Source organism: Solanum verrucosum, unplaced genomic scaffold (assembly GCF_900185275.1).
Source record: "Solanum verrucosum unplaced genomic scaffold, falcon-dt-bn FXZP01000284.1, whole genome shotgun sequence".
NCBI classification, from domain to species: domain Eukaryota; kingdom Viridiplantae; phylum Streptophyta; class Magnoliopsida; order Solanales; family Solanaceae; genus Solanum; species Solanum verrucosum.
Genome location: NW_026019936.1, coordinates 1,141,152 through 1,158,176, shown reverse-complemented (window position 1 = coordinate 1,158,176; position 17,025 = coordinate 1,141,152). Strand labels below are relative to the sequence as shown.

The window sequence follows — 17,025 nt, the reverse complement described above, 5'->3', positions numbered from 1 at the left end:
ATGAAAACAACTATTAATACTTACATTATGGTAGGTTGTCTATATCAGTACGTCATTTTCTGAATTCTGCTAACGCGATATATTTTGTACACTAAAAACTATCATTTAAAACTATTAATAAATGAAGTGTAGGATGACCTATGTACTTTAATTTATTTTTATTGTGCACAAGTGGATTTATAGTGCTTTATGGTTCTTGATCATGCTAAGTTAATTAATTGATAAATTAATCATAGTTGTCAATTAGTAAAACAAATTTCTTAAGGAAATCATGCTTGAATTTTGGAGGTTTTCTTGTTCTGTTGCCTCACAAAGTACGGACAATTAGATCCTAGAATAAATCAATTCTTCAAGTATATATAGGAAATATACAAATCCTTCACTATCAAAAGATTACATATTGCATGAATCTATCAATCACTAAAACCAAAAAAAGAAAAAAAAGAAAAAAGAGGAGAATTCTAGTACTAATTTAATAACCAAGTAGTAGCTTTCTATAAATAGTACAAAAATCATATTTTATCAAATATTATTATAACAATTGAAGAAAGTAATCAATTATTTATATTAGTATAGTGGGACAAGCCAAAGGAGCCACATCAAAGTGGTTGCGATAGAGTAATAAGTACCTTTATCTTTAATTGAAGGTCTTGAGTAATGGAGTCGCCAGAATTTTAAGTAGAACGACAATAATATATTCAGTGTAATCCTACAGTGAGGTTTGAAGAGGGTAGGATGTACGCAGACTTAACCATTGTATTTGTGAAATAGAAAAATAATTTTCAATCAGAATTTTCACTAAAGGAGTCAAATTGGTAAAGAAGTAAATACATGAAAAAGAATCAAAAGGAATTCAAAATATATATAATATTAACTATCTACATGATGTAACATTTTAGTGAAGAGAGTTAATTGACACCCCTTGAACAATGATGGCTCCACCATTGATTCGGATTTGATCTCTAGATATATCCTCAAAATGAAGCTTTCTAATGCAGATTCGAATTTATTGGCCCTAAAACAACAACCAGCGGGGAGCACCTCAATATACGATCGCGCGCAGTAACTGAGAGTCCTATTACACCTAAGGCCAACTTCAATTCACCAAACCAAGGTTCATCTCGTGTAGTCTGTCAAGTACCAAGTGAAAAATGAAGAAAAAAGCCGAAGGACCCCATTTTACATTAGTTCTCAACGAAGGTACATGATGAAGGCCAAAATTTGAATGCAACTTAAAGAAGAAATAAAAATGGAAAAAAGTCATGGACATAAGTGTTGGTACTTTGGACAGTAACATATTCCTTATTTTATCACATTTTAAAAACTTTTCTATCATTTGAAAAAATTACGTAATTTTTTACTTTTTCCTATTCTTGGATACATAAATTTATGCGATGTATTGTTTGGATGCATCACATTACGTGATGTATTAAGACAATGAGTGATGTATTCGAAACCAAGACGCAACGTATCGAGACGTTTTGGGATGTATTCAAATTTCATCAAATTTAAGGAATTTTTATAATTTGAAAAAAAATAAAAAATAGGGATGAAATGTAATTAACTCTAAACACTATAAGATATTTGTGTAGAATTTTATTATGGACCCATTTTAGAGGGAAATTTGGCCCATTGGGTTAACATGGTTTGTTTTAGAAACAATGATGGAGACAGTTTAAGGGCCCATAGTTGTTGATATGGTTTTGTGTCTTTTTTTTGGTACTCAATCATGACAAAGAGACAATCTTTCATGTCTTTAGTGCATTTTCTAATCAATTGGTATTTTTTTTTTTTTACCATTTGAAGATTTTTCTTTTGTTTTTATAATTATTATGCATTTTAAGTTTTATAATAACCATATATACATAATATTTATGCAATCAGATCATTTGGTAGTGAATTGTCAATGTCCAGTTTGAGCCTGTTTGGATCGGCTTATTTTAAATGTTTTTTGACTAAAATAATTTTGAAGCACTTTTATATTATTTAACTAAAATAAAAAAAAAGTTAGCATTTTTTCCAATTTTTTTTTTTTTTTTTAAAATAAATGCAAGGTCATAAGTTAGGAATTTGACTTATAAGCTAAAAGCTATAAGCAAATCCATACAGACTCTTAAACATGAGTTGTAACCTAGAAAAGAATAAGGTCGGCCTATTGAAACTATCACAAAAGATTGTGATGAGTGGTTACTTTGAGGTTTGAAAATTGAGAATGAAATCGTCTTTGGTATGAGACACTTTACCCCTCAAAGTGGGATTTCACGTCGCAAATCCAGAATGATCGAGCCCCAAAACAAGTACCCGAACACCGGGTTAAAAACAAAAAACAAAAAACTATTAAAATTGATCAAATTATACTATGTGCAGGTGACAAATATAATTGTACATGTTCACATGATTGTTTTGGGCTGTTGGGCTTCAACAAGAAATTATTACATTAATGTACATCAAATTTGTTTGTTCTCATTACCATTTTTGTGATTTATTGTACCAAATCCAAAACAAAGTTTATGTCCACCTAATTACTCCTCCTGTCTCAAATTATCTATCATGATTTTAAAAAATAATTAACTCAAATTATCTGTCACTTAAAAATTCAACACAAAATTCAATTATTTTTTCTTATTTTAGTGTTAATAATAACTGTTCCTGATGACTACAAACACTTTATCAATAGAACAAATATTTAATACAGATAAATTATATCTTACGACGAATATCTTATCGTAAAATAAATAATAAAGACACCCATTGAAGATTGAACAAATCTTAAGTCTATATGTATCAAAATTTGTGGGCTTGTGGCTATGAAGCCCAATACATCTTGAGTTGGGCCACTCACCCCACACATGGTGTCCAAATAGTAAGTTGGGCCTCAACATGATCCATTAAGATCTCGTTGTGGGTCGTGACATATTTTTTCTTCGCGACACTCATAATGGGTTGATCGTTATAAGTTAGTTACACCAGGTAAAAATTTCTAAACTATTTGGTCAACATGTTTATTATTAAGGAAAATCGATACTCCCTCCGTCAGGTGTTACCATTTGTGAAGTCAAACCGTTAATTTTTTTCCCAACAATTTTCCAAAGCTTTTCGCTATTTTGAATTAATTTTTGTGTTGATTAGTTTGTTATACTCCTTCTGTCTTAAATTATGTGGCATTTTCTTATGTAAACTTTGACTGAAATTTTAAATATATTCTTCATCATATTGACATGAAAGAAATGTAATTTATAATATTTTTAATATAATTTTTGAGTACTTAAATTTAACAACCATGCAAACAAGAAGAAAAGGGCTAAACAAGAAGAAACACATTTGTCAATATGGATAACTTTGTATATTGAATATCTATCACACTGAAATAATGAAAAGAAATCTATTTATTTTCTTTTAAAAAAAGGAAGAAAATTCTTGTCACTTTGTAGTTAATCTTTTATCCTCTCTAGCTAGTTTATCCTTATACTCTTATATTATTATTTTTAGATATATACAGTTATAAGTTCACGTAAGTTTAATAATTTTTATCTAATCCTCTCTATGTACTAAGTTTTTTTCTTAAATATGTATAATCTTTGATTGGGACTAATTGAAGTCATCATTTTAAAAATACAAAAACTTCATATTCTGAATCTGTCTTTGCTTCTGTTATCGACTTTGCTTCTATTTACCCTCTGCTTTTATCTCCTCTTATATTACATGTATCTCACAAACAACATGTTCTCCTTTTATTGCACCTATAGGATTTTCCTCCTCCTTCACCGCATCATTCACAATTTCATGGTGTAGGAGCTGTAATCGAGGCGCCGGTAATTTCTCTAACGCCTTGATTGACGTAGAATTATCCTTCTTTTTATCCTCCTTTTGGAAACGTGTTTTGATCGAAAGCTCTCCTACCGCCTTGGAGATTTCGTCGACGCATCTAGTGACGTCGATGAGTATCGACGCCACCGACATAGCCGTGATGACATCAATTGTGTCTTCTTCTGAGATGGTTCTTGTGGTAATTAAGAGCGCCGCTATGAGCTCATCGATGGCGAATTTCGTGTTATACGGGCCGGGTTCACCCGTGGAGGAAGGGAGTTGGGTCCTAGTTTTGATGGACAAAGCAAGACACTTTAATGCATTGCTAGATTTCGTAATAATTCTCTTGCAGGCTTTTTCTATTCTTTTATGAAACTCAGTTGGTGCCTGAAAAATCAAACACGTGTCAAAATTAGAAATTATGTATTTACTTTATTTTACTTCTTATGACATAGTTTGAATCGACAAAGTATTTAAGTTTTTCCTTTTTAAAAATAAAATAATAATAATTATGATATGAAACATATCATAACATTTTTTTAAAAATAAATAAATATATACCTTAGATTTGGATTTTAAGTGACCACTAAGAGCATGAAGATGGCAAGCACAATCTCTACCAAGGTTACCAATCTTTAAGTACTCTTTCCCTGGATTATTAAACCTAAATGGTCCATTTGCTGGCTCCCACCATGCAAAGTTTGCCTGAATTAATTTAAGTTATATATATTGATAATATAAAACAAGCAAATGTATAGCGTCACATCACTTTAAAAAATAATTATAGATAATTCGCAATATAAACATTAAATGGTAAAACTAAAACGTATATCTCTTAAAAATTCTCAGTGGAGAGAATAAGATTATTCAACACTCATAATAGTATAAATTATAAGGAAAAATTACCAAACTATACAACATTTTTTACCTTATTTTCTATTATTCCCTACCATTTAAAAAAATTACAAAAATTCCTCTTTTTTCTCTCTAATTCTCTCCTTTCCAGATACATAACTTTCAATCTTCCAACTCCACAATTTTCTCCCCTTTTTTGTATATGATACATAGCTATGTCAAATTGTACGGGCATGATACATAAATACTAATTTATATACATGTATCCATCTCAAAGCAAACAACTTATGGAAACAATTACATGTTTAATGTATTCCGTAACAATACAATACTTATCAATTTAAACGAGATACATAAATAGTAATGTATCATGCACTAATTTTTTAGATATGATATGTAAATTTGAATTTATACTAAATGTATCAATTACATAGCAACTACCACACGGTGATGTATCGATCTCAAATCTAACATTTTATGGGCAACAATTACTTATTTAATGTATCTAGTATAAATACAATACTTATTAATTTAAACAACATACATAAATAGTAATGTATCATGCACTATTTTTTTTTAGAGATGATTCAAATTTATACTAAATGTATCAATTACGTAGCAACTACCACACGATAATGTATCGATCTCAAATCCAACATCTTATGGACAACAATTACTTATTTAATCTATCTAGTATAAATACAATACTTATCAATTTACACAAGATACATAAATAGTAAAATGTTATGTAGCAAAAATATTTATGATGTATCTTCTCAAAATTTTCGATAATCTTGAAAAATTGGAAGGACTTTCAATGAACTAGGAGAAGAATTTTGAATCTCAAAATTTTCAAAATTTTAAGGATCTTCGATGAACTGAGAGAAGAATATTGAATCTCAAATTTTTTGACAATCTTGAATCAAAATTGAAAGGATCTTCGATGAACTTGAAGATTCAAGAGGAAATCGTTTGTCCAACAACAATTTCATCACTTTTTTATCCTTCATAACTCACCTCGCTTACCCAAAATTTCGATAAAAGCTTTTGAATCAAATCTGAAAAGTTTTTTCGCTGAACAGGGGGGAGCAATTTGAAAATTTGAATTTCTTCGTTTTGTTTAGGAGTTGCCTCTGTATGATTGAGAGTAAGAAGAAATGTAAGCGTAATTTATGGGATTTAATTAGATTTTTAGATTTTATTCCCTTTTTAGCGCAACAGAAGGATTCTTTTAGTATTAAAATTAATGTATCCGGATGGTGAATTAACGTATCCGGATGGTGACTTATGTATTCGAAAGGTACAAATTTTAAGGGATTATTGTAATTAGAAAAAAAGTAGGGATAAGATGTAATTTACTCTTTACACTGAGATTTATTAAGTTAGCAATTAGTTTTGGTTTAGGTAGAGGATTAATTAGCTAATGGGCCAATAATTAGTGCGTCGCACCTTATGAATTATAAGCCCAAATAATATTTTTCAATAGTCGAGAGTAAATTTCAAATATTAGATAATAGTATTAAAAAGGAATCAAAAAGTCATCTTAGATATATGCATGGAGAAACTCTTGATAAAGAAATTTTTTCTCTTAAATGAATCTTATGCCGCATAAAGCGGATGAATCAGATAAATAATACGATATATATATATATATAAAAAATCAATTATACGTCTACTCACCAAAGATTCCTCAGTGGCCTTAGAACCAAGAACATTTTTTAAGGCTTCAAGAAATCCCTTTTCCTTGTCTTTGGAGCCCTCACCAATTGCTTGAAAATACTCACTTTCAAAACCTACAAAAGAATTCACTTTTTTTCAAATTTTGCACCATACAATTTGTGGCTAAGCTACCCTTGTTAAAGGAGAGTCAGAAACATCTCATTGTTCGAAAATTATACTATATAGATAGGTCAACCAAACCTTTCTATACCAATCAATATTTATAACAATATTGTAGTTTAACAATCGAGTTCTTTTTTTTGGAATCAATATTTCATATTACACTATATTATATATTTTTTATAACAATATTTTTCTATAGCATTACAAAAAATAATCCAGACAAATAACAATGTTATAAAATAATTTGATTGTAAACATTCAAACTCCATAACTTCTTTATAATTTTAATCTCCGAGTTGGAGTGGGGTAAGAAGTTTTTTAAAAAACTTTTATAAAAGATATTAAGAAAAATGTAAAATTCTTTTGGGGGACGGGGTTAGGAATTTTTTTTAAAAAATAAAAATTCTCTAATTGTTTTATGGGAGAGGAGGGAGAGGTAGGGGTGGGTGGTTCGAGGGAAGGGGGGTAAGATTTTTTTTAATTTTTTTTTTTTTTTAAAAACAATTCTTTTTGAGGGGTGAGAGTGGGGTGATAGACGGATAGTGATACTTTATTCTTTAATTTTTAACTAATATTAATAACTTATTTAGTTTTTGTCAAGATGGATTGGGCCTCCTCAATTTCTTTTCATTAATGAAATTTTTTAGCTAATATTAATAATTTATTTAATTTTTGTCAAAGTGGTTCTCTAGAGCCTCCACTTTTCTTTTCATTAATGAAACTCGCAAATGTTTTGTCCATGTGACAAGATTTTTTAAATAAAAGAGAGAATGTGTACACACCAACATGACAATTTAAAACAATTCACAACTAATAAGTGATATATAGTTTAAGTATGAAACAATTCACACTCTCAGCAGTTTAGATATAAGACTTAAAAAAAATTAAAAATAGATAATTTAGTTGTGTTTTTAACGTTCACGTACCATCTAAGAAGCTTGCTAGCTTTTCAAGATTTGCAATAATAAGATTATGAAGATCTTTTCCAGCCCATACTGGTCGAATGACCAATGAGATAACCATGACTGTGGCAACACTAACCATAATAGTTGATATCCTTTGCTTAACCAACTCCAAGTACCTATCACCAGACACTGTGACCAAACTAAATGTTGCCACAGAGAACATGCATCCATAGTCATACCTCCTTTGCATATGTGGATAAAATCTTGTAAATGTACCTAGAGCACCTGCGTGATCAGAAATGGATTCAAAATTTAAATATTATACGGTTATATTTCGATACTCTAGCTCAACTAGGGATGGACATGGTATGCATGGTATAGTACGGTACTAGAAACTTCTGTTAGGTAATTTTGATTTTTAAAAGTATTATACCATTATTATACCTAATTAATTTGGTATGTGTCAGTATTTTAAAGTTACATTTTTTTATTTTGCGGTACGCAGGGGCGGAGCTACGTGGTGGTTAGATTGGACACCCTTCGTCGGATTTTTTTTTTTGTATATACAAGTAAAATGATATACAAAGTGATTAAATAATATATTTTGGACACTCTTGACACAACAAACTGTTGTAGCCCAATGGTTTCAGACGCATTGAATGAGCCAGTGCACATGAGTTAGCAACACTTTTTAAAAAGAGCTTTTATTGTTCAATTTTTGGACACTCTTCGTGAAATTTCTGGCTCCGCCACTGGCGGTACGGTCGATTTAGATAGACTTATAATAGAAAATTTTGATTTTTGACTTTTCAGAAAACGTCTCAATTATATCATACTAGTATAGCGTTGGTCTTGGCTTCAATATTTAAAAAAATATGTCATTAGACTGATTTATTGTTGAAATTACCCGTGATATAATGAACATGCAATTTTATTTTTTTTATCATGAAGAGCTTTGTCGTTCCTGATTATACATGCTTTATCTTTAGATGTTATTTGAACAAGTAAAAGTTTTATCTTGATGATCTAAGTGGGGATAACATTTCTCCTCTGCATGTCCATGAAATTTTCTCATATAAAGTCTGAATCAAAACTATTGAATTTGCGTCGACCTATAAGATGTATGCTAGATCCTCACTTTGATGTACATATACACTATTGTTGTCATGTGAAACAATTTTATGATTTGATTAATATGAAAAAAGGACTTATTATCTATTTATCTTCCAATTTTTATTTTTATTTTTTGAATTTTTCCATTTTTTTTATAATAGAGAAAAAGATTGTATTGTGCATGCATATCATACCTAGAATGAAGACCAAACACCCAAGAATTATAGGCTCCCCTTCTTTTCCACAAAACTTGGCTAAATATTTAGCTCCAATCCCTAATGAGACACCTAATGCTGTAGCAAATGCAATGTTTAAGCACTTTGATATAGTTGCACCTGAAAATAATAAAAAAAACCTTTAACATGAAAATCAAATGTAAAAAAATAAAATTAAAAAATTCATCAAATTAGAAAGAAAAAAAAATAGGAATCAATGACAGACAATCTGTAATCAACAAATTATGTTATGACAGACAAGTTTTATAGTTAAACAATACAAATTCATCGCTGAACCTATTTAACGTTAGCTAATCAAAAAATTATGTTATTTATAAACAAATTAGTGACATGTCAGGTTAGCATCGAAGTTCGTAGCTAATTATAGTTATTTTATTTTTGTAGTAAAAATTTACCAGCAGTATACTCAAATGCAACCATTACTGTGAGGACAGCCATGATGGCTGATTGTTCAAAACTATGATAAAGTGGCCATGAATAGTAAAACAATATAACCAAAGTGAGAGATAATCCCACTTTGGCTGCATGCCAAATTTTTCTTGGATCATTTTTTCCAATATTTATTGTGTTATTAGCAATGTTGCTAATTTTGTTTATCAACTTTATTGGAAACCACTTGAATTGGTTCCACAACATGTTGAAGACACTATTTTTTTCTTGGATTTTGGAATCAATATCCATTGGAAATGATTGAGTTGAGAAAGAAAAAAGAGAAGGTGATAGGATGAAAATGTGCACACAATGGAACAACATTAACAAGTTCAATTTATAGTTGAGGTGAAACAATGGGATTTGACTTATTTTACTTTTTTGAAAATTTTTCATCCACAAAATGAGTATCTACCTTTTCCTATATTGATCTTTCTTATGAGAAGGATAAGTAATGTTATGTGCGAATCGAGTCTTCTATTGATAATTAAAAGGGTTGTGAATTTAAATATAAAATGTATGTCACGGTGCGAGGGTTTTGGGAAAAATCGTGTGGGCGTGACTTCTCAAGATACTATATTAAGAGTATTTTAGGGTTGGTTTACCCTCAACAATTAGTGTCAGAGTCAATAATTTAACACGACAAATACAAAGATGACGAAGTGATGGAGTGAGGCTCGCTTATTAGCTTTACCATGCCAAAGGTAGCTTGGAGATGCACGAACACAAGAAGTTAGCTCCGAGCTTCTTTAAAATAGCGATTAGTGTTCAGTCATGTGGATGACACAAATTAAAATGACTCAAAAATTGACCAGTGGATCGTGGTGATCAACTGATCATGGCCTATGTGGAACTTATTCGAGCAAAATATTGTTGAGTGTGCAAACAGAATCGTGCATTGATAGTTGAAAATATTGAGAAGCTATACGTGAGATATGGATAGACCTATCAAGACACAACATACATAATGATGTAGCGTGTGTATTTTTACATGAAGGATGTTGGAATACTGACCCCCAGATTTGCTTAAGGAACAAGTATATTCTATCTATTCCTTTGCAGATTACAACAGTTACGTTATGTAAAGCAAATAAAGTAATGACACAATATTTTATCGCGGAAAATCCTGGCCATAAAGGGTAAAAAACCACGACCTACACCTTTGTAGGATTTAACTCTACTTCATTAAACTCTGAGCCTCATGAATTATAAACTCTAATTCCTAGACACTAACAACCAACTAGATCGTCGACTCCACTCAAAGTTATGAATTCAGATTACAACTCTTGCAATCCTAGGAACTAACTCTAATTCCTAAACTCCAACACAAACCCCCCAAGGTTTATGTTCCCAAGTCTTTAAGTCGCCCCAACTTGAAGACTCTATTCCTACTCCAGTTTATACTTCACTGGATCTAGAAAGAATTAAAAATACAACTCGATAAAAACTCAATACAAGCAAACTTGACTTAAGAACTATAAAACATAAGCCTATGAACTAGTTCTTCAATTCTTGTTTCCTTGCGTTGGCTGCACTTCGTAATCAGAAATCAGTATGAACTCCCTCTATTTGATTATATTCTGCTTGTAACTCTCTATTTAAGTGCGAAAGTTTCTCCAAAGAAAATATTGCTCTATTTATAAACTTTGAACTCTTCAAAACCTTTTTCAACTTGAACTCGATTAATTACATATCTGATCATGCTTCCTACTCTGTTCCGGATTTGAAAGTTATTTACGTCGTTATACTTCCTACTCTGCTTATGCTTCCTACTTTGTTTACCCTTCCTACTTTGCTTAGGATTTCTTTATGAAAGGAAACATTTTTGCACTGGTTTCTTGTTGAAAAAGTAACCCTTCCACCGCTTTATAACTTCTAATTCGCGTGGTTGACGTTCTCCTTATTCCAGTCGGATTCGATCTGAAAGAAACATGTCGATGTAACTGATTCCTTTCCTCTGTTCCTCTATTTGTCAGTTATCAAAATCTTTCGATCTAACAAAGGATATAATCCATTTTGCATGATGGTACCAATAGTTATCATTTAAGATTGCATCACTCAATTCACTTATAAGGATTATGGCACGTGAGTTGTCCAAGTGCAAATTTATGTTATGAAGCGTGAGTGTTTTTTTTTTTTTTGGTTTCTCACTCGATGTTTGAAGTCTACATTGGAGTTTCGATTAAATTTGGATTACGCACCACAGAGCAAGTATTAGTTATGAGTTGTTTGGGACTAATACCAGTTCTTGATAGTTATAGTTGGTATTGTGCAGTGTATTTAATATATATATATATATATATATATATATGATATGATATTATTTTTGTTATTCTGATAACTATTCATGTTTGGTTTGCTTGACGAGTAGTTGAGTGTCATTTCGATTTTTGGGATTGGGTCACAACCTCTTTAGTTTTTTCTTGTGATTAAGTGGTATATGATAAGCGGGTTGAATCAAATTGAAGCAAATCAAAATAGATCAAATTAATTATTAGGTAATGATTCAATCCGTTAAATAGTTATCTAGATCAAAATAAATTAAATAATATATATATATATATATATATATATATTTTATAATAAAAATTAATAGCTGCAGCAACATGTACACTTTACCACATTAATAATTGTTGCCTAATTAAATATTAATCAGTTACTTGTCTAACTTATTTCTAGAGAAAAAAATGGATTTCAAAGGGACATATATATTTTCTAATATATTATGCTTTTTTTCGATTGGGTTACATATTGACCCTATGAGTTATACTATTTTGATTCGTTTTTGATTCGATTGATTGATGAATTATTTTGAATTCGATTCGTTGAGTTAACTCAATAAACGAATCATGGCTCAACCAGTAGAATCATCGAACGAGTTGCGCGTATTAGGCGTGTATTTTCACCCCTAATTGTAATAAAACCATTTTTTCTTGTATAGCTTGTAAAAAAGTAATTAAGGACCATCAATTGAAAATATACGACCATAATATTAATAATTTTTAGGACCATCTATATTATCTCAAGTGGCAATCTATATATTTTAGAAAGAAAAATCATACTTTACATTTTAACCGCCTAATAAATGTTTCAAAATATTCTATTGGTAGAAATGTCACTCTTAAAATGTTTCTTCAAAGAAAAAAAAAACAAGCAATTTTTTTCAACTTGAAATGCACATGCATGCATTTTTCAATCAATTTTCCTATTTTAAAAAAAAATAAAAAACAACAATTTTGAAATATATAGTAATATTTTCATTTTGAAAAATTAGGAAGTTTTCCACTATATTTCAGTAAGAAAATGTTTTCCACCATGCTTTTTCCCAATAAATTGATTCGGTAAGAAATGAGAGGAAAAATAATATGTTATAGCATAAATTTTCCACTATTTCGGAGTGGAGAAAAACCTATATTTCTAGTAGTGAATAACGTTATACAAAATCGTATAGAGATTTTCACCTCTGACCCATTATTTTACTTAAAACGTTTGTTTTTCACATGTTCTTTTAAGAAATTATTAATTAAAAAAGACAATTTTTATAATTTTTTCATATTTATTCTTTGATATTAATTTAATCTTTCTTCACATTTATCAAAGTAAAAATAAAAATGGAAAACAATATAATTGGGAAAACTATTATATTAGACATACATGATACATCCATGCCACATATATTAATTTTATATAATCGTGTCACTAATTAAGAGTTTTCTGTCATATATCAAGGAAGATACACATAGATACATGTAATTTTGCTACCAGATACACTAAATAGGGAGAGAGGCGAGTGAGATGGGGAGGAAGACGAGTGAAATAGTCATGTATCCCAGATACATGTGAATTACAACAGATACATACATATACATGTATCTAGTGTGTATCTTGTGATTCGCATGTATCCGGGATACCAGTTACATAGGAGAGTGATGAGTAAGATAGGAAAGAGGCGAGCGAGATTCGTATATAGTCTATCTAGAACAAATACTGACTTTGACCTCATGTATCCCAAGATACATGTATCTGCACATATCAAATCTGGTAAGAATCATAATACTGTAAAATAAAATGTATCTAAATAGTTAGCTCCTAAACTAGTGAAATTTTTTCACGCTGTCCAAACTAATTTGACTTGAGTTATATTTGTCCCACTTGAAGTGCTAGCAATCCCTAAGAAGAAATTAAATAGAAAGAGATCTACTGTTTTTTTTAACCAACTTGTTCTTCTACTAATTTATTATTTATTATTTCTTGTTTGCTAAGTATACGTTCACACAAAATTGACTAGATTTCAAGCCACATGAATTCTACGCGTTTTGGATTTGGAAATATTTTTATGTCAAATGTGAATAATCGGAATCAAAATTTAAAGTTTATGGGTTCAAAATTTTAGTTTTTTAAAGTTATTGTATTCTAATTTTAATAATTTATGTAAATATAAAATTTGAACCAAAATTATTAAATTCGCCTAAACTTGTTAATCATATCCTCAGCTCCGCTCGAGAAAAAATAGTGTGTCTCAATATTTACATAAATTTGATCGATAAAAAGAATAATGTGTGTCATATATATTGAGACATACGAAGATGATAATAGTGGATATTGTCAACTATTGGCTACCGCCATCGCTGCCCACCAATATCAACTACCACCACACACCTTGGCAATCACTGCAATCGTAAGTCGTCACAACTAGCCACCTTTTACGATTATCACCATCAAACACCATTATCACAAGAACCGCCCATCATTGCCAACAATCATTACTATATATCGTCAACTATCGTCGCCATTTCACTATTATGCATCACAATTATTAATTGCCATCATCAATCATTACTGTCTACTATCATCGCCACTAGCTATAACCCATAACAACACCATTATTAGCCAACACGATTCTCAATCGGCACCTACAAACTAGAGTCATATAATTTTTTTTAATTCTTTTGGTTATGCAGTATTACATTAATCTAGTATTTTATTGAATTTTATATTTATATATTATATTTTAAAAATAAATATAAATTTTATATATTCAAACGTAGAAAAAATAAAAGTTTTATTATCCTATTTTTAATATGTCAATATTTGATTCGATTCGTTTGTTGTCCACTCTTAATTGTGGTCAAAGGCAAAGTTAGGTAAGGTTGAGTCCTTCAACAAAAAATTACATTGTTTATTTATGATTAAAATTATTTCTTATGTATATATAGTATATGTTGAATTCTCTTCAATTTCTCGTATAGTTATTTCTTCATATTTTAAATAATACTAGTGAAAATTCAGACTCTGCCGCTGATCTCGTGATTTTATGTATTGTTAGTAACTCACAAAGAAAAGAGGGTATTATGCCTACGTTTGCTATTGACTAGAGAGGGAAGTTTCATGGATAATTAATAATAGCATTCATTTTTCAATTGTAATACTAAAGTCACAAAATTATCTTTTATAACGAAATAATAATTCAACTATATTCGTATATATCATAAAAATCTCGAAAAAAAATGCATACTCTAAAGTGGAAAACCACAAGTGGCTTACCACATCTATAAAATTGTCCTATAAATATAGACAGCTACATTAGCAACCCACCTTATCTAATATCAATATTGCACCACTTGATAAATCAACAAACTTATTTCTTGTCCAAACCTAATGACTATCTTATTAGACATATATATATTCCTATCATATATATTAATTAGTTTTATCTATATTTTCAAATAATTATGTATTTTATCACTAATTAAGAGTTTTCTATCATATATTAAGGAAGATACACCTAGATACATGTATTTTTGGTACTAGATACATTAATAGGGAGAGAGACAAACGAGACAGTCATGTATCCCAAATATACGTGAATCACACTAGATACATGTGTATATATCTGGAATATCGAATACATAGGAGAGTGAGAGATGGGAGGGAGGTGAGGGAGACGGGTGAGATTTGTCTATGTATCACAAATACACGTGAATCCATTTGTATATAGTGTATCTAGAACACATTACATCTAATTTTAACCTCATATATCCCGAGATACATGTAACTCGACATATCAGATACATCAAAATCTGGTAAGATTCGTAATATTAATAACTAAAGTGTGTCTAAGTAATTAGCTCCTAAATTAGTTGGACTAATGTAAGTTTCCCTTTTTAATTTATTTCTTAAGTAGATAAAAAAGTATTTTCTTTTAAATAGTATAATTTATGTATTTTAATTTTTTACTACAAAAACACATTTTTATGATTATTATTATTTTGTGTATAATAATTAAAAGTTGAATGACCACTTGCGAAATTTATCATGATAAATAAAAGTTAAATAAGAAATTAATTGATGTTTTTTTTATAAAAAAAAGTCTAATCAAAGCATCAGATCATAGACATAACCAATCCTAAAAAGCAAGGACATTTTAATTTTATAAGACTTTTATCAAATTGTTCAAGAGTGGTGTACTAAATAGAATTAATAAATGAAATGAAGTACCACTTATCTTATTTTAGATATTTAATTAGTTTTTTAACCCAAGTGGGGTTGTGTGGTGGATAAATTTTTCAATGGATAAATTAATCATAGTTGTCATTTGTCAATTGGTAAATTTATGTGGTGGTGTTTGAAATAAGAAAGAAAATTAAAAACAAGATTTACTTATAAATTTGTGGTTGTTAGAATGGTAGGTTAATTAGCTTATTTGTGGTAACTTAGATAGTCATTAAGCCAGATCTGTCCATAAAAAATGTCGGTTAATCAGCTTATTAATTTGTCCTCCTCCTAAATCATATCTATGATGTATTTCAAAAAACAGGTTTTTCACCATACACTATTAAAAAATATTAAATATTAAGCATCAAAATCGACAGACGACATTAATTTCATCCTAAAAAGTAAAATCGATAGACTTGACTATGTCGGAATATGGTGGGTTGATTAAAGGAACCCTATGAATTACCTCGGTTAAAATCGAGGAGTGTTTGTTAATTTCTTTAAAAAAAAATCTAGATCATTTAAAAAAAAATAACAATGGAGTTTTATTCATCGATCTTTTAGACACACAATATAATATTTGCTATTATATTGAACAATTTTATCATTAGACTCCACATGCTATTTGATGAAATAATTGTGTTATTTTTAATTTGTATTCATCAACCGCAGTTTTGCATTTAAAAAATCGACGGAGTTCATCGACTTTCATAAATTAAAAAAATCAATTGAGGGACTCTTTCGATTTTCTTGCAATCTTTTTAGGGGAAATAGCAGTTTTAATTCCTATATTGTTGCATAATTTCAATTTTAGTCCTTGTGTTATTTGACTATGCACATTTAACCTCAGTTATTTAAAGTGTGCGGTTTTGGTCCTTGAAATTAACAAAAGTTAACTATTTAACAAAATGATTATTTTAAAATATATAAAACAATATAAATTGAAGGATTGGTGATTCTAGAATTATGTGTATAAAAAAATTGAATTTAATAAAAAATAAATGTTAAATTTCTTCAAGACTAAAAGTAGTTAGGACACCATTGATAGCCTTAAGGACCATGTCCACCTACTAAATCCTTTCAAATGTAATCGCATTTGACCTTGATTAGTAACCATTAAAAAAGAAAGGAAAAAAGAGTTGCTAATGAATAAAAAATAGAGCAAACAGAGAAGCAAATTAAATGAGATTAATTTATATATTAAAAATAATCATTCTAATTGTATATTCTTAAGATTAATTTTATATACATATTCTTCAACCATTTAGAATCACCAAATCTTTATTTTATTTTATTTTATATATTTTCAAATAATCATTTTGTTAAATAGTTAATTTTTGTTA

The 17,025-nt window shown here is 29.5% G+C and overlaps 2 protein-coding genes across 2 annotated transcripts in view; both read right to left on the bottom strand.

The window, feature by feature from the left end:
- The window catches only part of LOC125836196 (F-box protein SKIP22-like), a 218,576-nt gene that overhangs the window by 109,996 nt on the left and 91,555 nt on the right, over nucleotides 1-17,025 (bottom strand). The window lies entirely within an intron of this gene.
- On the bottom strand, nucleotides 3,694-9,490 carry LOC125836223 (aluminum-activated malate transporter 8-like). Its single transcript, XM_049515343.1, has 6 exons — nucleotides 9,154-9,490; nucleotides 8,717-8,857; nucleotides 7,431-7,694; nucleotides 6,343-6,455; nucleotides 4,369-4,512; nucleotides 3,694-4,194 (listed from the first exon to the last, which is right to left on the bottom strand). The coding sequence occupies exons 1-6, from the start codon at nucleotides 9,437-9,439 to the stop codon at nucleotides 3,694-3,696; spliced, it is 1,449 nt and encodes a 482-aa protein (XP_049371300.1). The 5' UTR covers nucleotides 9,440-9,490.